Source organism: Myotis lucifugus, unplaced genomic scaffold, assembly GCF_000147115.1.
Source record: "Myotis lucifugus unplaced genomic scaffold, Myoluc2.0 scaffold_11, whole genome shotgun sequence".
Classification (NCBI taxonomy): domain Eukaryota; kingdom Metazoa; phylum Chordata; class Mammalia; order Chiroptera; family Vespertilionidae; genus Myotis; species Myotis lucifugus.
The window spans coordinates 8,443,923-8,468,934 of NW_005871059.1; the positions used below are offsets into that span (position 1 = coordinate 8,443,923).

The 25,012-nt window shown below is 35.6% G+C and overlaps 1 protein-coding gene across 2 annotated transcripts in view; it reads right to left on the bottom strand.

The window, feature by feature from the left end:
* VTA1 (vesicle trafficking 1) overlaps nt 1-25,012 on the bottom strand; it is a 47,834-nt gene that overhangs the window by 17,709 nt on the left and 5,113 nt on the right. For both annotated transcript variants that reach the window (XM_023750185.1, XM_006084406.3), the window contains exons 2-5: nt 14,145-14,239; nt 12,037-12,164; nt 11,295-11,370; nt 1,495-1,603 (exon numbers count right to left, since the gene is read on the bottom strand). In XM_023750185.1, the coding sequence (XP_023605953.1) occupies nt 1,495-1,603; nt 11,295-11,370; nt 12,037-12,164; nt 14,145-14,225 (394 nt within the window). In that variant the 5' untranslated portion in view covers nt 14,226-14,239. The remainder of the gene's footprint in view (nt 1-1,494; nt 1,604-11,294; nt 11,371-12,036; nt 12,165-14,144; nt 14,240-25,012) is intronic.

Genomic DNA, 25,012 nt, shown 5'->3' on the forward strand with positions numbered 1-25,012 from the left:
ATTCCGTATACAATAAATACGCATTAGGCAAAATATTTATATCATTTGGCATTTCAAAAGAATAGTGGGATTCCCTCCTGCCCCCACCTGTGGAGATCAGGAGCTCAAGTCAACTCACTTCCCACAGCACGAATTTATGACTCACATTTTTAATGTAGATAATTTTAAATAAGTAAAAATCTACCTACTACTCTGAGATATGCATTTTATTAAGTAACCCTATAGATGTATTTATACCTTATATGCACTACAATAGTTTTCTCCTATAGTAGAGAACTCCAACAAAGGAACAAACCCCTGCTGTTTAAAAGCACTGAAGAGTGAGCAAAATCTGGTAGAAACTAGGATGATGATGGACCTTGGAAGAAGAAATCTCACCAGGTAAGAACTACTTTTTTGTGGCTTTTCACCTGAGGGTACTAAACAGTCTGTACAAAGGGAAGTACTGCAGAAAAGTGAGCCTTAAAATGTGTATATGAACCCCAACTAAATGTCTGTTTGGCACTGAACTATGCATGTACATTGGGAGAAGACTCTAGTGGGCCTTGAAGAAAGCAACAGCCTTATAGATGAAAGAAAGAGAGGCAGTGTTTGAGTTCAGGCAAGTTAACTGCTTGTTATAAACAAGAATCAAGACTTCACAGAGGAAGATAACAGAATGCAGAGGAACTATAAAATTGTTTATTTATCAACAATGAAAAGTAACACAAATATGGGGTGAGAAAAATTGTGACCAAAGTCATGAGAAAGTCTATAGAAAAAGAACCCCAGAACAACCCATATATTGAAATTAACAGAAAATGACTTAACACCAGGTACTTTATCAGAGAACAATATAGTCATAATGAATTAAAGAGGAAAAACTCACCGGAGAAAAGAAAAAGAGGGAATAGAAACAGATGGGACTAACAAAAAACAAATGGCAAAAGTACTAGCTTAAATCTAGCTAAGCAATAATATATTAAATGTAAATGTACTAAACACTATTTTAAAGATTGATGCTGTCAGACTGAAAAAAAACACCTATATGCTTTAAGACTCATATATGTTTAAAAGAGGAGGATGAAAATAGATATACCATGTAAATACCAAGCAGACAGAAGCTGAAGTGCTACTTTCAATAATAGACAATATAAAAATCATGATAAGGAATATTAACAGAGATAAAGCAGGATATTTCATAATGATAAAAAGGTTAGGCAATTAACCAAAGAAACAATTATAAAGGTGTATGTGCTTAATAAAGTTTCAAATAAACAAAAACAGAATTAGTAAATACTATATTAAATACTATATATTTTACAAAACTTTTTAGACATTAGAAGAGTTTGGTTCTAATCTCTCACTGTCCCAAATTTATGATTTTATATCGAATTTTCATGAATTTTGGACCTGATGGGAGAAACAATTATATGGTCCCTTTAGAAAACTTTAGATACTACTGAAAAATTATGATTCTACTAAATCATTTTACATAGAGAAATAAATACATACCATTATCATCGTCCATTCCAACAGGCCCTGCTTGAGGAGTCTCTCCATTCTTTAAGCAGTTATGGATATATGTTGCCTTCCACCTTGCATACTTTCTGTGTCTCACATTCTAAAAAGAAAAATATTTTTATCGATATTAGACTGCAGTAAAAAAGTCAAGCAAAAATAATACATTTATGATAACTTATAACATATTCTTGAGGTAAAACCCAGTTTTGCATTATAGAGCTCTGAAAGAGTCCAGCACCCTCTCAATCTTACCACTGGGTTCTACCAACTTTCTAGGGCTCAACAGGCTTAATAAAAAGCTATCTTCCTCAAAACACATGTCTAATGGTTCTGAATTTCAGAAAAGGTCTGCAATGGAAATATGTGAGTATCCTTCGAGCAAAACTTGCAACTTATATGCACAGGGGAGAAATAGGCTAGACGGAGTTATAAAATCCTATATAATAAAAGCTTAATATGCTGAGTGTCCAGTCGTCCATTCAATCAATCAAAGCATAATATGCTAATGATATGCTAAGGCCGCTCAACCGCTCCCTACAATGTGCACTGACCACCAGGGGGCAGATGCTACAACTGGTAGGTTAGCTTGCTGCTGGGGTCTGGCCAATCGGGACTGAGCGAGATGGGTCGGACATGCCCTGGAGCCCTCTGACTGGCCAACCTCCTACGTCTCTCCCTGGCCCTGATTGTGTATTGGTAGGGTCCCTCGGCCTGGCCTGCGCCCTCTTGCAATCCGGGACCCCTCAGGAGATGTTGGAGAGCCAGTTTCGGCCCAATCCCATGGGAGAAGCACCGCTCAGCCAGAAGCCAGGCTCATGGCTGGCGAGTGCAGTGGCAGTGGTGGGCCTCTCCGCCACCGTGGCAGCGCTAAGAATGTCTTGACTGCCAGCCATCAGTTGGACATCCCCCGAGGGCTCCCGGACTGCGAGAGGGCGCAGGCCAGGCTGAGGTACCACCCCGAGTGCACGAATTTCATGCACCGGGCCTCTAGTTAAATATAAAAAATAACAATAAATTGAACTATTTTCACTAGAGGGAAAAATAAATCTGTACAAATCTAAAAAAACTAACACGATGTACTGGTTAAAGCAAGCAAACACTTAACCTGTAGCATACTATTTACCAGCTCTTAGTCTCATTTATTTCAATTCCCAAAAGGAGAAAATAGTAAGTCATGGGATTGTTGTGAGAACTAAGAATATTAGTGAAGAACCTGCTAGTTGCCTCTTCTTTCCTGACTTTAAAATTTATGCTATATACCATAAAATAAGAAAAAAAAATGTTTTAAAAAATATGAGAGTAAAATTTGTCAGAATTTTGAATGGACTAGTGATTTTTCAGTTCATATAGTTAATGGACCTTTATGATACTCCTGGACCAGTGGTACTAGTATCAATTGGGAGCTTGTTAGAAATTAGAATCTTCAAGCCTGCATCACAATCTATATTGTAACAAGATCCCCAGAGGATCTGTATGTACATTAGTTTGAGAGAACAGTTTCATTATGTTGAAAACAGCTGTACTTTGCCTTTTGTAAAGATCCACCAAGTCACCAATGAGTACAAATATAGCATATAGTCTAGATATTTAGTTGAGTATTTTATGTGAGATTCTCTAGATGCTACAGATTAGTATACAGAAACCGAAAGAGTAACCCACCAAATTACTGAATTTGTAACATATTTAATTTCCCTTTCCTTATCAAAATATACTCTTATATACTCCATTATAAAAAAGGTCCTATAGCCCAGCCTGTGGTTCAGCTGTTGAGCACTGACCCAGCAATCAAGAGGTCCCAGGTTTGATTCCTGGTCCAGACACATGGCAGGGGTTGTGTGCTTGATCCCCAGTAGGATGCGTGCAGGAGGCAGCCAATCAATGATTCTCTCTCATCATTGATGTTTCTATCTCTCTGTCTCTCTTTCTTCCTCTCTGAAATCAATAAAAATCTATTTTAAAAAAATTGTACTTCTGTACTTTTTTTTGCTCAGTAAAACAAGAGGTCATAATATTTTTGCCCTGGCTGGTTTGGCTCAGTGGATAGAGGGTCGGCCTGTGGACTCAAGGGTCCCAGGTTTGATTCCGCTCAAGGGCATGTACCCTGGTTGCAGGCACATCCCCAGTGGAGGGTGTGCAGGAGGCAGCTGATCGATGTTTCTCTCTCATCGATGTTTCTAACTCTCTATCCCTCTCCCTTCCTCTCTGTAAAAAACCAATAAAAAAAAAGTCATAATATTTTTATCATTTCAACTCAACCGTTAATATCATCACTAGGAATTTGGCTTTCATAATAATTAAGTTCCAACTTCATTTAGTAGTTTCCCTGACTCAGTCCTTTCTACAAGAATCCTGGCTCCTTCTACAGATGGTATTTAGAACCCCAAATCAGACTCTGGGGGTGCTCATTTCTACTGATGCATCACTGCTTTCCAGGACCTTTCAGTATAGGAACATAGGAACTTTGTCTCAGGTACATGTATACACAAAGCTATTATATATGCTGTATACACACAAATGCATGCATATATTGTATATACACACATTTGTAGTATATACATATATATCATCTACATACATATATCGATTTTTCTCTATCTAATACATTTAAAAGCATAATATGAACATTTCCAGTTCCAATCCAACACAATACAATGTAGTATTCTCCCATCCCATATTTTAAGTTCTTTGTCCAGAAGTGAGAAACCTGGCTCCCTTAATATACTTACTCATTTGCTTAATCCTATACACAGTGGTTCTCAACCTTCCTAATGCCGCAACCCTTTAATACAGTTCCTCACGTTGTGGTGACCCCCAACCATAAAATTATTTTCGTTGCTACTTCATAACTGTAGTTTTTCTAGTTATGAATCATAATGTAAATATCTGATATGCTATATGTGTTTTCCGATGGTCGCGACCCACAGGTTGAGAACCGCTGATATATAGAGTAAGCAGTTTTAGAGTTGATAACCTAATACCATCAAGAAAAACCAAACCTACAAACAAGAGTTCAATATTTAACTATTATTTTGGGGTAAAACTGACATACCTTGAGATAAATAAATCTTAATGTATATAATTTGATGGGATTTGAAAGAAAGATATGCCTGTGTAAAACATACTATCAAATTATAACATTTCTAGTTCCCCATGATAATGTTCCTTCATATCCCTTTCCAGAACAAATTTCCCTTGCCCCACCCCCTCCAACAAACATCCTAATTTTTTCACTAGAATTTGTCATTATATGTAGGGAATCATCCAATTTGCACTGAGTTTTCTTTTACTCAGCATAAAATCCACAATCCACAAGATTCATTCATGTTGAAGGGTAGATCACTAGTCCCTTTTGATATTTTAGTAATAGTACAATTTATCAATTCCTTTGTTGGTGGACAACTGGGTTATTTCTAGCTTTGGGCTATTATGAATAAAGTTCCTATGAGCACTCTTGAACAAGTTTTTTTCTAGACACATGTTTCCATTTCTTTTAAATAAACACCAAGGAGGAATTACTGGGTAAAAAGGTAGATGTGTTTAACTTAATAAAAATCTGCCAAATCTTTTCCCAAAGTGGTTATAATGTCTAACATTTTCACCAAGCAATGTATGAAAGCTCTTGTTTTTCCACATTCTAGCCAATATTTGATGTGGCTCGTCTATTCATTTTAGTTAATTTTACTGTTTTTAAACTATTCTACTGATGGGGGGGGCATTAAATCTCTAAGTATAACTATGAATTTATGTATATTTTTATTTCTATCAATTTTTGTGTCATATAGTTTACAACTGTTATTTTGGTACACAGACACTTTTAGCTGTAATATCTTCTTGATGAATTGAACCCTTTATTACAAAATATCCCATTTTACCTCTAGTAACACATCTTAAAGTTCCTTTTGTCTAATACTAATATAGCCACTTGGAATTTTATTTACTCAGCATTTGCATTAAATATTTTCCCTCTTTTACTTATAAAACATCTGTGTCTCAGTATTTAGAGTGTCTCTTGTAAACAACATAAAGTTTGAGCTTGTTTTTTTTAAATCTAGTCTGAAAATCTCTACCTTATAGTGTTAGTCCATTTACATTTATGGTACTTACTGATACAGCTGTATTTAGGCCTAAAATTTGCTATTTGTTTTATATTAGTTCCATCTGTTTTTGTTTCTCTCTCCACTCCTTCCTTCTTTTGGCATAATTATAATATTTTTTATTTAAACAGGTATGTCTTTATAAAAATAAAAAATATAGTTTTTTATATATTTATGTACATAACATGTCCAATGTACTTCCTTTCTCCCTATAAATCCAAGTTACCATCCGGTATTATTTTCCTTCAGACTGAAAAACTTCTTTTCTGCTGGTTAGTAACTTAGCTCTATAGTGCAGATTTGATAGCAATGAATTAATCTGCCTGAAAGTCTTTTATTTTACCTTGATTTTTTTTGAAGGATACCTTTCCTCAAAGAATTCTGAGTTGAAAGCATTTTTTGTTTGTTTTTCTTTCAGTACTTTAATTGTGTCAATTTTATTCTCTTCTGCCCAACACTTCATAAAAAAAAAATGAGAAGTCAACCATCCTTCAAAGCATTTTTACCTTGTGCAGAATGTGTTCTTTCCCAAGACTGCTCTTTTCAAGGTCTGCTCTTCATTACTGAACTTCACTGCTATGACTATGACGTTCTCAGATATGGTTTTCTTTACATTAGCCTTACTTGGCGTTCACTGAGCTTCTTGGATCCATAACTTTTTCACACAATTTAGAAAATCTATGGTCACTATTTCTTCAAAATCTTTTTTTTACATTTTACTTTTACTCTCTTCAATGGGACTCCAAATAGACATAATGGGACTCCAAATATAGCTAGTAGCAATACATAATGGTCATCTATTTCTAAATACATTAATCTTAAGCAAATATATGATTGAGCAGTTTTGAATAATTTCCATTAAAATTTTAATGTATTTGCGGATGTCCTCTCTAAATGTAGTACACTAGACCAGTGGTCGGCAAACTGCGGCTCGGCAAACCGCGGCTCGCAAGCCACATGCGGCTCTTTGGCCCCTTGAGTGTGGATCTTCCACAAAATACCAGCTCTTCCACAAAATACCGACTTCTGCGCATGGGCCACGAAGTTTCAATCGCACTGTATGTGTGCACCCGCACGTGGTATTTTGTGGAAGATCCACACTGAAGGGGCCAAAGAGCCGCATGTGGCTCGCAAGCCGCGGTTTGCCGACCACGGCACTAGACCATTATCCATAAACTAATAAGAGCAAGAACTAATGTTTTTTAAGCATTTACTACTGCTAGGTACTTTGCTAAAGGCTGTACGTGTATTTTCTCATTTTATCCCCAGGACAACTTAATGAAGTATTACAATTTTCTTCATCTTATAGATGTGGGAACAGACTTACGTAAGTCAAATAACTGAGTGATTCAGTTATGAAGTGGCATGTGGAATTTGAAGTCAATGGCTATAGTATTCTTAACCACATTGTACGAATACTGTGTGCAAAAATACTCCATTCACAATTAATTGAATATTAAGTGCAGGTATGTGTACAGAACACGCACTTTTGTAATTAGATAAAGCTCTCCCACTCAACCATGGTTTTCTAGGTTAGCAGTGAGATGTTGCTTAATTCAGAAACTTCCAATGCAAATGGATACCTGAAACAGACTACCTCCAGATGGCGACACAAGTACATAATTGCTCCAGTTGTGCCCGAGCCCTGTTTTTCCAGAAGCAAGAGTCCCAGATTGGGATAAATCAGGATTCACTGTGGTCTTCCATAGAGGGATCTAGATCAGTGCTAAAAAGATGTGGTCCCAGAACTGGTGCTGGTCTGCAAACTGCTTACCAGTTTGGACAAAATAGTACACAAATTGATAATTTAGGAACTTAACGCAAATTAGGCTTGTATTTCACATGTCTTTTTTAAGTTTCATTTTTCTAGTGTTTCAATTATTACTTGTATTTTACATAATCAGTCTGCAACAGATTGCAAATTAAGAAAAAAAAATAGCTGGACTTTTATCACCAAGTCTGAGATCACTGTTCTGGGCTATAGCATCTGGAGACAAGGTACTCACATTTTTCTGACCCTTACTTCTCTCACTATAATTCAGAGTTGCGAAAGAATAAACAAAATATATCTGAGGCGTCTAAGTACAGAGCCTGGAAAGTGGTAGAAGTGGATCTCGACCCTTATTTTCTCATTACTAGTTCACACATCACAGAAACAAGTTAACTTGTTTCTCTTTCCAAGTTAGAACACAAGGTCTGTGAGGGCAGAAAAACACACCATATTCACTTGATTCCTTAAAATTAGCAGAAACTCAAGAGATAAGAGCAGTGCTATTAACTTTTATGTGATTTTCATATTCTTCCTAAATTAGCAGTAGAAAACCTAAACCAAAGACTATAAAGAAAAAAAGGTAAAATATCTGTTCCTTAGACATTGCTAGACGTGAAATCTATAATAATAAAAGCGTAATATGCAAATCGACCGAACAGCAGAACGACCATCTGGACGACCACACTATGACAAACACTGGCGCCAGGCCAGCCAAGGTGAGTGTGATGTGATTGGTTGGGGGGCCCCACCATCGCCCCACAGAGGGAGGCCCAAGCCACTCTCTCTGGGGCAATCGATGGGGGGGATCCGTGATCGACTGCCCCAAAGAGGGAAGCCCAGGCCACCGGCTGGCCCGGCGATCGATCAGGGGTTGGGGACTCCACGATCACCCCAAAGAGGGAAACCCAGGCCACCCTCTGCGCGGCAATCGATTGCAGAGCCCCAGCCGGGTGGGCAGTGCCTCCCTCTGCTGGGCGATTGATTGAGGAGCCCCATGATCGATTGCCCAAAGAGGGAGGCCCAGGCCACCGGCTAGCGACGCTGTGGCGGGTGTACGGGGCTGGCCAGCGATCACCCTGCAGAGGGAGGCCCAGGCCAACCAAGCGATTGCACCCCACGTCTGTTGCCTGCAGGGGGAGGCGACCAGTAGTGGGGGAGGGGAGGGCAGTGCCGCACAGATGGCAAGCAGTGGCAGCAGCGAGAGCTGGGCCAGCTGCTGGCAGCTGGGGGAAGGAAACCCCTGATAGGCCCTGATCACTGGCCAGGCCTAGGGACTCTACCTGAGGGGTCCCAGATTGTGAGAGGGCGCAGGCCAGGCTGAGGGACACTCCACCCCTACCCCATGCACGAATTTTGTGCACCGGGCCTCTAGTAAATATATAATACAAAAGAAAGCCTCTCAATAATGTTGATCATAAATAGAGTAATCAAGAGGATATAGTAGGAAAATAATATGTTTTGAACATTTCTTGCTTTAAAATATAAAATTAAAGTATATTCTTGTGACTCTATACTTAAAACTGGGACACTAAATCCAAGAAAGCTACAGGAATGTGAGAAGTTTGCATTACAAAAGTTTAACTAAATACTAAGATGGAATTATGTTGGGCACAGTTAAAAGAGTTCAATACATAGACCTAAAACAGAGGTAGAGAGTTGAAAATCAGAACAGTAGCAGACAAAATACACATATATAAACAGCTGAAGACTAAAGAAAATACAGACTTTGTTTAGTTCTGTGTAACCATGAGTAATGACATAAAATTAAAAGGGAAAAAAATCAGGAAATAGACCAAAATGCTGTAATTGAGACATATTACATTTCAGAAGAGTTATGAAAGAAGTTCTATGTAAACAGGTCTGAACATTATTTCCAACTACAGGTAAAAAAATAAAAAGCTAACTATAAGAACTTTTGAAAAATTAACTAATTAGCACTGTATTTACTGTGTGTGAATTGCACTTAATGCAAAAGAAGAGTAGAACAGAATAAGACAAAGTTCCCTTTTCAAGAACTTGCACTATAACTTATTCCAAAATATAATATATAAAACCCAAGTCAATACATTTATAGTGTAATGTCCATATAGTTGAGACTCCAAAGGTGGAAGAGTTACAAAAACGGAGAAATTCATATAAGGTCTAGAACAATGTAGCTAAGAGTAAAGGGAATGCAATGCAAGCCGGCTAAAAACACCAAGTCCCCAGCGGTAAAAGCTGGGAGGTTGGTAAGCAGGCTGGCCTGACAAACATGAAATGGGATTGGTAAGAAAGTACCACAAGTAAGATAAACCTGCACAAGGTCTGAAAATGAAAAGTCCCTATGGGTTCTTCAGTAAAACAATCACAGTGAAGACTAGATTGCATGGAAAAAGAATGGAAAATAGTATAAACTCTATTTTTTAAAAAAGAAAAGTAAAAATAATTTATTTAGAAGACTAAAAATATTTATGTACAAATGTCATACACAGAAGGCCTCAGGTGTTTAGCTTGCTCCCTCCGACACTATTGCTATGCTACCTTTTCTTCTCCCTTCTCCCTACTAGAATTTGTTCTGACCTGGTTGATGACTTACTTTTCTAATCTGAGGTCCATTATTCTCTTTTGTCTGCCTGGTACTCTCCATAACCGTACTGAATTATCTAAAGCTTTCCACAGTTTCACGGATAAATCAGCTCAGCATCCTTAATTTTCTAGTATTGTGCCACATAGTACAACAGAGGGGGAAAGAAATCCAGGTCAGGAATAGGAAACGGGAGTAGAAAGGGAGTTAAACAGAGTGGACACACTGGGCCTTCAGAATATAAAATGTGCCACCCACTGAGAAGCATTTCAGGTTTCCACACTCCAGGTTTCAGTGTCCTCTTATACTACTCTGTCTCAAGAACACTGGACAGCAGTGGCTCTCAATGGGCACTGTCCCATACATTAGAAGGTGTTATCTGAATGACTGGGGAATGCTGTGTAGGCAAGGGCCAGGAATGCTTGGTGTTTTGAAATAAAAGGAACAATCACATAATAAACTGTCTGTTGTTCAGCACAACTTTGAAATGTCCTGCATAACTCTGCCAATGCAAAAACTCAGCTTATAATCATCAAGTCTAGAACCTGATTTTATTTTACATACAAACATAAAAAATTTTTTGCACAGTTTTGATATATTGTTTTATAAAAATGCAAATATCTCATAGATTATACTTTATTTTGTTTGGAACTTTACTATCTGCTCATCACTTCGAAAAAAATCGTATCACAGAAAGCAATGTTCTTCATAGATATCAAATCACCAGTATAAGAAGCCTTTATCAGTCTCATTATGGCTTTTTTTTTCACCCTATCACTTTCTAGATTAATATCTCCCTCTCAGAAAACAAATTTTCTTGTGACAGTAAAACAACACTGAATTCACAGCAATGTTTGTCACTTAGCCTCAATTTACTCATGTATAAAATGAATATGCACTCTATTATCTCATAGTGATTATGAGAAACTAATAAATATGAAGTACTTTGTAAAACATCATGTTCTATATGTATTTTACAATAGAAACAAATCATAAACAATATTTCTGAGTAGAAATGAAATAGGAAAAGACCTTAAAAAGTTTCTGCCTCTATGTTTACCAAATAACAGTGAAGAAACTTAACAGCATACAGGATTAGTAGTATTTAAACCCTTAATAAAATCAAACTCAAATCCTCTGCTGCCCAATACTAAATTTAAAGAACTTCCTACAAAAATATATTAAAAATAATTTTATCTTTTGTTTATACTTTAAAAAATGTGTAGTAAATTAAAATTAAAAAGTTGCTTACATTACATTTCTTATGAACATGCTGCTCTAAGTAAACATTGTCATAATAAAACTGGTAAACAGCAACAATACTGATCTTTAGCTATTAAGACAATAAAAACTATATACTCACTTCATCAGTAAGTTCTCCAAACACAGTTATGACATCTATTAAAAGACTTGCCGTATAGAAGGACTTGATCATGTTTCTGGAAGAGAAAAGAGAACTGGTCTAGTTTAAAGGAAAAACATAATGATGTAGAATTAGTTATGTAGCTATAAAAAAAATTCCAATGTTTATAAAAGCATTCTGAAATTATTTTAAATAAAATCAGATTTTAGGAACACATTGGAACTCCTCTTATAAAGTTATCAGGAGAAAGTAACAACACTAATACTACACATGTAAATATGGTACAGTAAGGTTTTATAGTATTCACTTGATCTTGAATAATGTAATTATAGTACTTTCTAAAAGCATATCAAGCCATGTGCATTTTTTTTTGCATTTAAATATTATTATTATAATAATGACAAACCATTTGAATTAGTGGAATGGGAGTTTTTAAAATCAGCATCACTGAACCAGACTGTTTTATGTCTAAAATCAACTCTTACATTTTCAGCAATGTTAAAGAACTAGTTAGAGTATATTTCCTGAGAAAATAAATCTGCCCTGGGTGTTCTTCTTTTAGTCATTTTTTCTAAAAAGATGGGATTGCATCTGATACTCAAAATCATTCTAGATTCTGCAAGTAATTTTTAAATATTTAAATCATTAATCAGGAAATCAGAAAGCGTTCAATGCAAAATTGGATAATTCTGGTTCAGAGTAACTAAATTTACCATTTTTATTTTCCTCTTTCTTTACTTACTTGTGAAATCGTGCAGCCCGATCTTCATTATCTGCATACAAAAACATTTTCAAAGCATAATTCTCCAAATGGGCACAACCAACTATTTCTTGAGTAACAGCTTCATTATCACCCAACTGTTTCTTAAGCTAAAAGAAAATCAAATACAAAGCTTATGATTTTGGACTTACAGAAATGTATACTTAAGTACAAATTATCCTAATAATCATTTTAAATGAATATTTATATGCATTTCAGTAAAAGATGTATCAATGAAACCCTGCAAAGAAAAATCACTCTGTCTTAGCCAAAGGTATTTAAAACACAATCCAATGTTCACAAAATTCTGATTACACATATGATAACCTGAAAGTATCATTTATCTCTAAAAATCAAAATAACCAAGAATAGAAAGATAACACATCCAAATAGCTACTTTAAAGCATCAAATATTTCAAAATAATATATTATCCAATGTACAATCAGGTATCCTAAAATGAAATTAAAATTTATTTCCTAATCATATATAAGTTAAAATTTTAATTTATTCCCATTTCAATTTCTTCTTATCAAATAAAAAAAATAATACTAAAAAGGATCACTATATCCTAAAATAGTATCTTTCAGAGCACATGTATAAAAAGGGAGGTCTTATCCTAAGTAAGGTATAGATGAAAAATTTGGAATTGGATTATAAGTTTTTTAAATTTAGAAAAGCAGAAACCTCAAATCAATACAATTTAAAACTGTGTAAATTTCCAGTCAATATATCCCTTTCCTAAGCATATAATAATTTAAAGTATTTAAAAAACAAACTAAATTCCTACATTATACTCAGACTGTCACACTGAAATAAATGACCTTCTGGAATATTATATCTTAGCACTATACTACTGTTTTAAAACTGCTTTTCTCAAAGACATTATAAAATAAAAAATTATATTTAAAAAAGGCTTCAGGATTTTCCATAAAATCAACGAAGTAAATACTCTCAACAAAGTAATTTAATGTCCAGAGGGATTTAATGTTGAAATTTAAGGACATTTTTAGCTATGATTACCCTAAACAAAAACAGAAAAAGCCTGAATGTAATACTAATTACTATATCCAAACTATGACATCATTTAATTCTATATTAATTCTAGAGGCAGATTTAATTCTAGAAAAAAGTTTAAAATATCCGGCAGCAAAAATATACTAAAATTTTTCAAAATGTGACACAAACATTTTATTAGGTAGATGTGCTCTCACCATGGAATAAACTCACTCTACTTGTTATTTAATTTAGATACTAATAAATCCTGATGAGTCACTTTATAAATGTGATTTTACACTTTGCTTATTATAAAGAACTGAGTTTTGTGTTATCCAAAAGCTATTATTTTACCTACTAGAGGCCCAGCGCATGAAATCATGCACGGGTATGGTCCCTAGGCTTAGCCTGCAATCAGGGCCATCTTCCCCAGCTGCTGGCAGCTGGCCCCGCCCTCCGCCGCCACCCACCCGGGTTCCCAGTATGCCACTGGGCAATGGGAGCCTGATGGCCAGTGGGGAGGGACCAATAGGTCGGCCAGTCCTGCCTGCTTGCTGGCCCGACCCCCGCCGCAGGTCAGCCTATGTGTGGGGCAACCAGGGGGTGGGGGCCTTGGCCTGGTGCTGCCCGCATCCCCTGCCACGCACCCCGGTTTCCCGTTTGCCATCCGGTGATAGGAGCCTGCTGGCTGGGGAGAGGTGGTCAGTGCACCTCACAGTACTGGTCGAGCGGCTGTTCTGGCATTATGATCGCTGGGCTTTTATTACATAAGATTATTGTTATACTGAGAAATTAATAGGGGTATATTCTACATAAAATGTCTGTTAAAGAAGAATTTCACAAATATATCACTATGTGTAAGACACATTCTCCTTCCTGCCATATAACCTCATCCTCCAAAAAATACTGTAATTTTTCCTGCACTTATAGAAGCAGTGTTAGAAGTGCAAGGCCAACAGGGGCAACAGAATGCCCCTGTTGCCTGTTTTCATCAGCTATAATGACATTGCTGATTACTGCCAAGGGAAAAAACTACACAAATTAAATAAAATAGCATTTTAAACATTAACCAGAAAATAAATTCTGTTTAACTCACAGTTTCTAACTGATCCATTAGCTTTGATAAAAATTTACGACATTCAGGAGTTTTACTATCAATCTTCATTCCAGTTTGCATCGCATATAAACGACCTAAAAAAAAAAAAGGAATATAATTTAAATAATTTAATTTTTAACATCTTTCGTTGACTGAATTTTTTAAATGTTTCATCTAATAAATCATTTAACATTTAAGTAAACTTAGAAATAAAACTCCGATTTACTAGGAATCTTAATTACAAATATAAAGAACACAAAATATTATTCTAACAAATTGTTAGCAAGTAAGGCATTCTCTTTTGGCATGTTAAAAAAAAAAAAAAGACTAGGTTCTAAGCTGTCAAAGGGACCTGTAATTTAATTGGTTAGTTGGGGTACTCAGAAAAATAACCCATATGTAGAAAACCATGTGCCAAGTGTCAGATAAGTGATGTTGATAAAATATACAATATGGGCTGGATTGATGGGAAATGTGATTTAAGTTGAGGCTAATAAAAAGAACTGTTTTAACTATTTTTATGTACACATATAAAAATATACTCTCTCTAAAAGAATTAATGAAAACATTAGAGATAAAGCTAAAGCTAACAACCTCTCTGACTAATAGCTTTTCCAATGGTAAGAGCTGTGAATAGGTTAGTGGCAATTTGTTATCACTGGTGTGTACATATATCATCTGTAATTTACTCTTACATTCAACAATATGTTTTGGAGGTCTATGTTCATGCTATAGTGCTCCACAGTATGGACACATCATTTTAACTAAAGCACATTTAGGTTGTTCTCAAATTTTAATTATTATAAATCATGTTGCCCTATCATACCTTCTTATGCATACATTCAAGTTCCCTGAGGTAAATATCAAGAAGTGGGATTCCTGGGTCATAGCATGTGTACCTTTTTCACTTTGAAAGCTACTCTTGAACTGTCCTCCAAAACAGGTTACTACACTAACATGCAGTTATACCTGCAATATATAAAAGCATTCATTTCCCTCAAACTCATAAAGAACTGTTATTACTAAACTTCCTGTCAATCTGAATTGAAAGTGGTATCTCACTGTTTGGTTTTGCATTTTCCTGACTACTAAATAGGTGTTAGATATTTACTGGATAGCCCTATATTCTCCTTTATGAATTATGACTATCTATCTATCTATCTATCTATCTATCTAAAAGGCTAAACTTAGAAATAAAATATGCAAAGTGTCCCCTTGGGAGTTCGACCGGGAGTTCGATCGCTCGCTATGACGAGCGCTGACCACCAGGGGGTTGTGCAGAACAAAGGAAGGTCCCAGCCAGCAGCCGGAAGGCCCCGATTGGCCCCGATCGCCAGCCAGGCCTAGGAATCCTAGTTTCGTGCACCGGGCCTCCAGTGTATCAAAATAAAAGAAAAATCTTACACTAAATTTTCTATTGGGTTATTTGCTTTTTAACAAATTGGCTTCTGGCTGTTCTTTATAGAGTATGAAATAGGAATATAATGTCTTTTTTCCCCCAAATGGAATCTTGTGAACACTATCCTCATTCCCTGTTTTACTTTACTCTTCAGCGTGTAATCATCTTCTATTTATTTATCCTGTCTCTACTACTCCAACTAGAATTTAAACATGATGACCGCAATTTTAATCTATTTGGTTTGCTGGTGTATCCCTGGCATCCAGGCTAGTACTTGGCCTTTAATAAACATTTTCTGAATAGATAAGAGAATAGCTCATTTTGCCCCACTGATTTAAATGCCATTTTTATCATTCATTATCATATATTAAGTTTCCAATTCTGTATACTTGTCCATCTTGCTTCCCTAGCCTACTGGGTCTATCACTGCTTTATTTACTAGTTTATAACATGGCTTGGTACTCTTAGGATTTTCAGTTCAATTATGTCTACCTGAGCATACCATCTTTAAAATATGTATTAATATACACACACTACTGTGTATATTCTGTGTGTTTTTAATTTAAAAACTTTATCGGAAGGAACTACATTTTCATGCTTAGGTTTAGAGTTTAAGGTTTAATTTATTATTATATTTATTTCCACAAATCAAATTTAAGGGTTTTATCCATCTAGGGATTAACAAGAGAGGAAGAAAAAATGAGTTCCATAAGTACTGTACAGATATACACTGCCACACAGTGAAAAAACATGGTGTTTCATTTTCACTGCACAGGATCCAGCACTAGATGTCACTTTGACACAAAAACAGACATATGCTATTTTAAAATGCAGAAAAGCATGTTTTAGTTTAAGTATCCATTGCTTTAATCACAAATGTGACCAAGTTTTCTTTCTTTTCTCCTTCTTTTAACTAGTCATGTTTCTTTAGCAAGTTGTCTTGGTCCTTTTCCCCTTATACCTATTAGGTTTTAAACATCAATTCCCCCATTCCACCAGGCCTTTTAAAGCATGGTTGAATGCCCTCCCCCTTTTAAACCAATCATATTTCTTTTAAGTTCTATGCCTGTTTTAGTCAGCTTTTTTCCTTAAAATGAACTGAACTCCCCAAGACTTCTTTTTGAGCTGTTAGGTATTTTCTTCCAGCATTTTTGTTGCATTTATTTTATTTTATTTTTTTAATGCATCATGAGCTCTTTAGATAAACATATAGGCTGCAAATACTATGTGGTCTTTCAATTCTTGCATGTTGTTTTAAAACACAGAGGCTTCAAATACTTATGTATTCAAAGTTATTATTGTTTTCTCCTATCAGTGTAAGCTTGGAAAGTTCTTTTATTTGCAAGGACTTGATATTCAGTTGTACAATATTTCTAGTTGTTTTTATGGTTTAATATTTCAAATATAACTTTTTAATTTGCATTTTCCCCCAAGTTATTGGCACTTAATATCTGTGTTCCTTCTTTAATATAGGTAATTTAACTTTTTATGTTTCCTGCCTATTTGATTTTGCTGGGATCTCAGATCAAATGTCATCCTATGTAATAAAAAGGTAATATGCAAATTGACTCTAACGGTGGAACTACCGGGAACATCTGGTCGCTATGATGTGCACCGCGACAGAGCTAAGGATGTCCAACTAACAGCTTGGGAGCAGGCCTAAGCCATTAGTCAGATATCCCCCGAGGGCTCCTGGGCTGCCAGAGGGATGTCTGACTGCCAGCTTAAGCCGTCAGTTGGACATCCCCTGAGGGGTCCCGGACTGTGAGAGGGCGCAGGTTGGGCTGAAGGATCCCCCGAGTGCACGAATTTTCATGCACCAGGCCTCTGGTCTCCTTATATGATAATATCTATAATTGATATTTTTCTTCCCCAAATTTAATCTTACTATGTCTTACTGTATTACCAAAATTTTCTAAGAAATTTTAAGTGTTATTACTCTTTATTTTTAAGTGGAAGGCTTTTTTTGGTTAAGTGTAGAAATTGTTAAAATATAAATTGAGGCATATTAAAAAAATTAACTCATCTGGATAGGTGACCAAAACGTTAAGAAACACATTTCATTGCATTCTCACTTCTCTCAAGTATAAATGGTATTTTCTTGCCCCAACCTAATCCATGCCTCTTCCCCAAGACCCCATTTCTTCTACTGTATCCCTTGGAACTGCTTCATAATCATCTCCTCAGATTCCTTCTCTCTCTTTTTAACTAAAACCTGAATGTCACTTGAAGAAATCATTTGCAGTCCTCTCCAGAATTTTTAATTCTCTTACATTCCTCCTATGTCAGGATTGGCAGGTATGACCGGTTTTCTCCTTGTACCCCCCTGCTATTTACGTTCCAGTATTTTCTCAATGTCTTCTAAACATGCTGGTCTAGGGCTCATGCTACCTCCACTTGATCTTGTTATGCTTGTAATCACCTATGGACCTCCTTGTTTTTCTATCATAACCCCTATTCACACAGATAATACTTGTGGTAGAGACTGCAAACTGCCTTTTCACATCCATTCTTCCCATCTTCCTTACTAACAAGACCCCTACATTATTAGGGAGTTGTAATGTACCCAGCCAAAATAGTACATTTCCCAGGATTCCTCAAAGCAAACTATGGCCATGTAACTAAGACTAATATCATTCAACCAGAAATTGTTGGGAGAGACTTCTGTAAAGTCATCTTTAAATAGAAAATGATAGCAAGGGAAAGATCTGACTGACCCTCTCCCTATTCTCTTCTCTACTGCCTGGAATAAAAATGGGATGACTGAAACTCTAGGGACGTCTTGGACACAAGCAACCTTGGAAATGGTAACCACATGCTGGTTTTAGATTTGAAATTGAATGTGATTCCCTAATGACTTCATGGAATTTGCATACTGGCACTGGGTACTGCCAATACCAAACTTTCTTTTAAATGAGGAAGTAAATTGTATTTTACTTAGTCATTTTTTGGGGGGTTTCCTGTGATTAGAAAGCAAATCTAATTCTAATGCTTACCCAGTACCATGTTCTCAATTCTTACTGACCCTGATCTCCAGTAATTCTATCTACTCTCCCTTACATGCCAGCCATTCCATTATTAATTTACCATCACAAACTTCCAAAATTAGTAGATCACTCACTATAAACACAATATCCCTTTTTTCCAACATTCAACTATGCCTCTTACAACAGGCTTCCTGTTCACTGGTGTCTCCCTACTTCTTCATGATAGTCTTCTCATCTTCAATGTCCTTCTACAACCAGCTTTGATTTTACAGTATATTTTTCTAGAACATTACTATCCTATCTCCTTCTATCCCTGAATCATTTTTTACATCCTCTGGTAAAAGCACGCTCATATATAAAGCCATCTATTTTTTCCCTCTATATCTACATGCAAACTGCAGAGACCACTGGCATATTAGCATCATTATAAAGATCATAATTATCAAATAAGTTTAATACCCGCCTTCCCAATCTCCCAAATGACTATCTCAAAGAATATGAATATCATTAAAAACAAAATGACCCAAAAAGACACACAGAAAATTTGAGAGATTATTTGTTATCTATATACAATACTGACCAACATGGTAGAACATGATAACATTAGTTCTGTACTCACATAAAATATAGTACTGACAGTTTCATTTCCCAGGTCTTTCTCCTTATTTTCTAACCACAATAGCAAACACTATGTGAATCCTACCATCCAGAGTGTAGTTAGCCACTTGGTAGACCAACTTTGGGGATAAATGGCTATCAAGCACAAGTAATGGCCCAGATCATATGAAATGAGGTTGATTCCTAGGTTCACCTTGGGTTTAGTGGCAGTCATCTCAGAACTTAACCATTAAGCAGACATGCAGAAAATTAATCCAGCATTTTCTTGCTACCTTGTACAAGAAATGTACTGCTATGTAAAAAGCACAATTTTCAGTTTCAGATTTATTACTCTTCATTTCTACTATTTCTTACAATAAAAATGGTGGAGTTAGTCTATCTGTCTATCTCCTTTGAGGCAAAAATCAAATTATTCCCACTTTGCTATCATCAAAACCATGATCAACAAATACCAGCTTCTTGTCCTTTAAAGGTTAACCTCAGTACAGATGGCCGATTCCTGAAATTCAGTGTAATGACAATATAGTTTACAAATGCATTTTTTTCCAAATGCATTTTTTTTCTTGGTTTACATGCATATTTAGTCTTTGCAATTACAAGAACATTATTATACAGTAACACTTTTAAATGAAGAAATGGATCATCTCAGAATCGGAAAGATTTAGGACAAAAATTGGGCTGCCTTTATATTTTTAAATATCTTATGTGGTTTACAAGTCTTAAGTACAGAAAATGTATCACAAGATGCATTCTGTAAATGTAATAAAAGCAAAAAGTACTTAAAATCTACTTATGAAAATTAATAAAGATCTTTTTGCCACAGGGATGGAAAAAAGAATCACATTCATATAGAACTCTATTCAAGACAAGTAACTCATTGTAGCAGCAGCATGATGAAAAATTAATGTCTAATATGGAAATTACCTACTAAAACAGCATAAATGTGTAGCTAAAATCACGTATAAAGAAATATATTTGATTCATTTCATCAAGGAAATGTGTTTATTTTAATGAATAAATATTATTTGAAGATGAGTAATGAGGCATATTTGCAAAAGGATTAAATACTTTCCAACTCAATTTTAATTTCATGTGAGGCATTTGGTGACATTTACTAATCCTAAAGGTATGTGTAATTCAAAGTTCCATAAAATCTAAACATTAACATTCTAACACATCCTTGTTTATACGTGAGGAATATAAAAATATGAAATGCATGATAAAAATACACAAAAATCATACATTAAAAGCAATTGTGAAGAGTGATACTTGAATAGGGTCATCAATGTGGCACTCAAATAGGAATCATTATGGCATAGATTGATGTCTAAAGCAAATTTTATTCCAATAAATAGAACTGAATATATTACACTATTTATATGTACATTGTAAATATTTGCTATATGGTTAGTATTACATTTTGTGTAGGGACTTTTGAACCCATAAAGAAAAATAAGTCAATAGCCCAATGAGATCAAATAATGAAAAAATAACAGAAATAGTAGATGACATTAAAATACTAGGAAACAATTATAAAACATTTTAAAGGAAACCATGTATTAAGTGAGGAGATAAATAGAACACATACAAAGGAATAGAAATGAAACTTCTAGAGATGAAAAATATAACATATGAAATAAAAAATTTACTGGATAAGTTTAAACACCACAGAAGAAAAGATTTGTGAACTTCAGAATACAGCAATAGAAACTACTCAAAAAAAAAAAAAAAGCAGGGAGAAAGGGATTGAAAACAAAAGAAGAGCAAAACTAGAGTCTCATTGAGGTGTGGGAAATATCAAGTGTTCTAATACATATGTAACTGGATTCCCCCCCCCCGCCGCCCCCAATAAGGGTGGGAAAATGTGGAAAAAAAAATTACTGAAAGAAAAAAATACAAAGTAAAATCTTTATGCACCAAAAATATCTTTCAAAAATAAAAATAAAAGTTAATTTCACACAATAGAACAGAATTCATTGTCAGCAAGCCTCATAAAAAATTATAAAGTTCTTGCCCAGCTGGTGTCGCTCAGTGGTTTACCATTGACCTATGAACCAGGAGGTCATGGTTCAATTCCTGGTCAGGGCACATGTCCGAGTTGTGGGCTCGGTCCCCGGTGTGAGGCGTGCAGGAGGCAGTCGATCAGTGGTTCTCTCTCATCAATGATGTTTCTGTCCCTCCCTCCCTTCCTCTCTGAAATCAATAATATATATATATATTCTATATAATAAAACCCTAATATGCAAATCGACCTAAAGGTGGAATGACTGGTTGCTATGACATGCACTGACCACAGGGGGCAGACGCTCAACGCAGGAGCTGCCCCCTGGTGGTCAGTGAGCTCCCACAGGGGAGCACTGCTCAGCCAGAAGCTGGGCTCACGGCTGGCAAGCACAGCAGTGGTGGCAGGAGCCTCTCCTGCCTCCGCAGCAGCACTAAGGATCCCTCGGGGGATGTCTGCCTGCCAGAGGGCACAGGCCGGGCTGAGGGACCTCGCCCCACACCCCCACCCCACCAGTGTACGAATGTCATGCACCAGGCTTCTAGTATATATGTATGTATGTGTGTGTGTGTGTGTGTGTGTGTGTGTATAATAAAGCTCTTCCAAACAAAAGAAAGTGACAACCAGATTTAAAACTTGGGTCTATGCAAAACAATGAAGAGAGCTGAAAATGGTAATTATGGAGAAAATATTTTTAAAAATTATTTCATTTTATACATTTCTTTAAAACAAGTTTAAAAAATAAGGTTTTGTGGCATATGTATAAATAAAAATTATGTCAACCAAAACCAAAGAACAGGAGAGGAGAAAACAAAGTTCTTAACTTTATATGTGAGATGGTATATTACATGACAGTAGGCTGTAATAAGTTATTGTAAACATTAGAGCAACTACTAAAAAGAAAATAAAGAATATATAACAATCCCATAGTGGAAGTACAATGGAATCCAAGTGCTTTCAAAGAGAAATAATAACTAACTGAGGTAAAAAACAAAAACCACTTAAAAAAACAACAACCTTGCCAAGCCACAGAAAAACGATACATTGAATGAATGCAGAAAAATATCAAACATTGAACCTTTTATATATAGACCTGTGCTGCTCAAGAGTATGTAAGCTTTCACTCTGAACAATCAAACACAACTGACATAAAAAATGAATCTTACCAAAATTGCATGAGTACCAAAAGAAAAGAAAATGATAGGTAAGAACAAGTTAGTTAATTCCACTGACCCTGTCCATTCAATCTTAGGGACAGGTTAAAAGAACCTAATGATGAAATGATTTACTTTACTCAAAAAGGAGTAACTATTAAAATGACTATTTTTACAAAATAAAATTCATATTTGTATATGTTTGCAAAAACAAATATAAGCTAAAAGAATGAAATGCTAGCGGATAAATCAATGGTCCAACTTTCTGTGTGTTTTTTGTAAATTATTAACCTGTTATTGCTATACTAAAGAATCCTTAGTTGGCTAATAAAAAAGTAAGTACTTAGATAACAGGACTCTGGGTTCTGATTAATCTTACAGATTTAGAAATTAAAAAAAAGAAAATAGCTTATTTTTACTGGCTTAGTTAAGCTTGTCTGACTGGCTTTAGAAAACCCAGTTTCTGTGTGATTAACAACAACAATGAAAAATAGGAAACTAATTATTAATCCTAACATCCATATGTGTTAACATCACAGTTAGCCTTTATTTAAACAAAACTATAATTTTTCACTTGTTGTCCAGAATTGAAATAACCATACATATTTACAACTTCCTGAAAACTGGATTTACTTTTTCTATGATCATATAAATAAATGGCTCTTAAATAACATGTATACAAGGTCATGGAAAGCCTTGTACAATGTCACCCCCTAGAGGAAACTTTTACAAACCAAACTTGAAACTTCATGTTTAGTTAATTAAGCAAATTTAAAAGGAAGAAATCTTTCTGGGTTTAGCTTTATCTACAACAGCAAACTTGATAGAATAAAAATATTTATAATATAGTGTCCGTGTTTAATGGGGACTCAAAATTTTTCTGGCTTCATTAAAGAGAAAAAAGAAAAAGAGAGGAATATAGAGCTCAAACCTGTCCTTCATTATTTTTGTTTGCTCTAAAACTATAGAAAAGTATCTCTTCACACATTTTAAAGTTAACATCTACTACTTTCTATCAGATGTTTAAATAGGTACAAAAAATGTAACTAATATACTACATTAAATATTGAAATCTAAAAACTATACTCTTTCATCTGAAAATATAGCAAATTGGTATCTATCACAATCTATTTTAAAACACAAAAAGCTCTTTTTAAAGTCACAAATACACTGTTGTATTTCATTTTAACTCATTTTTCCATTTACTTATCCTATAAAATTTTATCATAAAAAAATTTATGGCTCTGGCCAATTGAATGTCTTCCCATGAACCAAAGGTTGCTGGTTCAATTATCAGTCAGGGCACATGCCCTGGTTTCGGGTTCAATCCCCAGTAACAGGCCTGCAGGAGGTAACAGATCCATATTCAGCTTTCATATTGATGTTTCTGTTTCTGTCTTTCTCTTTCTCTCTCTCTCTCTCTCTCTCTCCCCCTTCAAAAATAAATAAATAAAATAAACACAATTAAAAAAATACATGTATATATTTGTATGCTCAAAATTCCTAACTTGCTTATCATACTTCTCTGCAAAGTGTACAAAAGCTAAAATTTAAATTAATCAAAATTTCCTGTGAGATAAGGTGCTAGGTGTTAAAATTTTCCTTTTGAAATTTAGTTTTTATACTTATTGTAATGCATAATTGATCAAACATTAATTTTATATATCTTAATAATCATTATATACACTTCATTGACACTTCATTGACACTTCCAAAAATACTGAATATTGAAAACTTCCTAAGCAAATACTCTCAAGGTTTTATTATTATTATTTGCATAACTAATTCACATTTCATTGTATTGATGGGGTGGTCATAATAATCTGGCCGGTCATAATAATCTGGCCACACAGTGTATAAAAGCTAAATTTTATTAGAAATGCATCTTATGCCCTAGCCGATGTGGTTCAGTGGATAGAGCATCGGCCTGTGGATGACCAAAGGGTCCTGAGTTCGATTCCAGTCAAGGGCACGTACCTTGGTTGCAGGCTCCTCCCCGGCCCAGGCCTTGGTCAGGGCTCATGCAAGAGGCAACCAATTGATGTGTTTCTCTCACATTGATGTTTCTCTCTCTACATTCCTCTCTCTTCTACTCTTCCTAAAAATCAATAGAAAAGTATCCTTGGGTGAGAATTAACAAAAAACAAACAAACAAAAGAAATGCATCTTATAATGAGTCTTATAATGACTTAAACTGCATTATCTATGAACCAATATGATTTGTCATAATGAACCATATTAGAGTATCGGTTCTGTTTCCACTTTCATTTTTATTAATGTAACATGGGAGAAAATTCACTCACATAAAGCAGCAGATGAGTATGAAAGTTTTGTCATAGCAAACCACTGAATCCTTTAAATTCCTTCTGAGTATGGACTAAAAACCTTGTATCACCTATCATCAAGTATTATCCTATCTAATAAAAGACAAAAAGGGTAATTGACCGTACCTTTGCTACGCTTCCCATTGGCTAATCAGTAAATTAACCGCCATCAAAGATGGAGGCTAATTTGCATACTGCAGGCAGGGCTGGCCAGCGCCAGACACCATCCGGGCCCCCTGTGCGGCCGGGCTTAGGCGGCGCGATTGCATCACCTAAGCCCCGCCTCCAGCCGGGACCCCTGTGTGCCGCCTAAGCCCCGCTGCCAGCTGGGACCCCATGGCAATCCGAGAGCAGGCAAGTGCGGAGGGCGCAGGCCCCCAGATG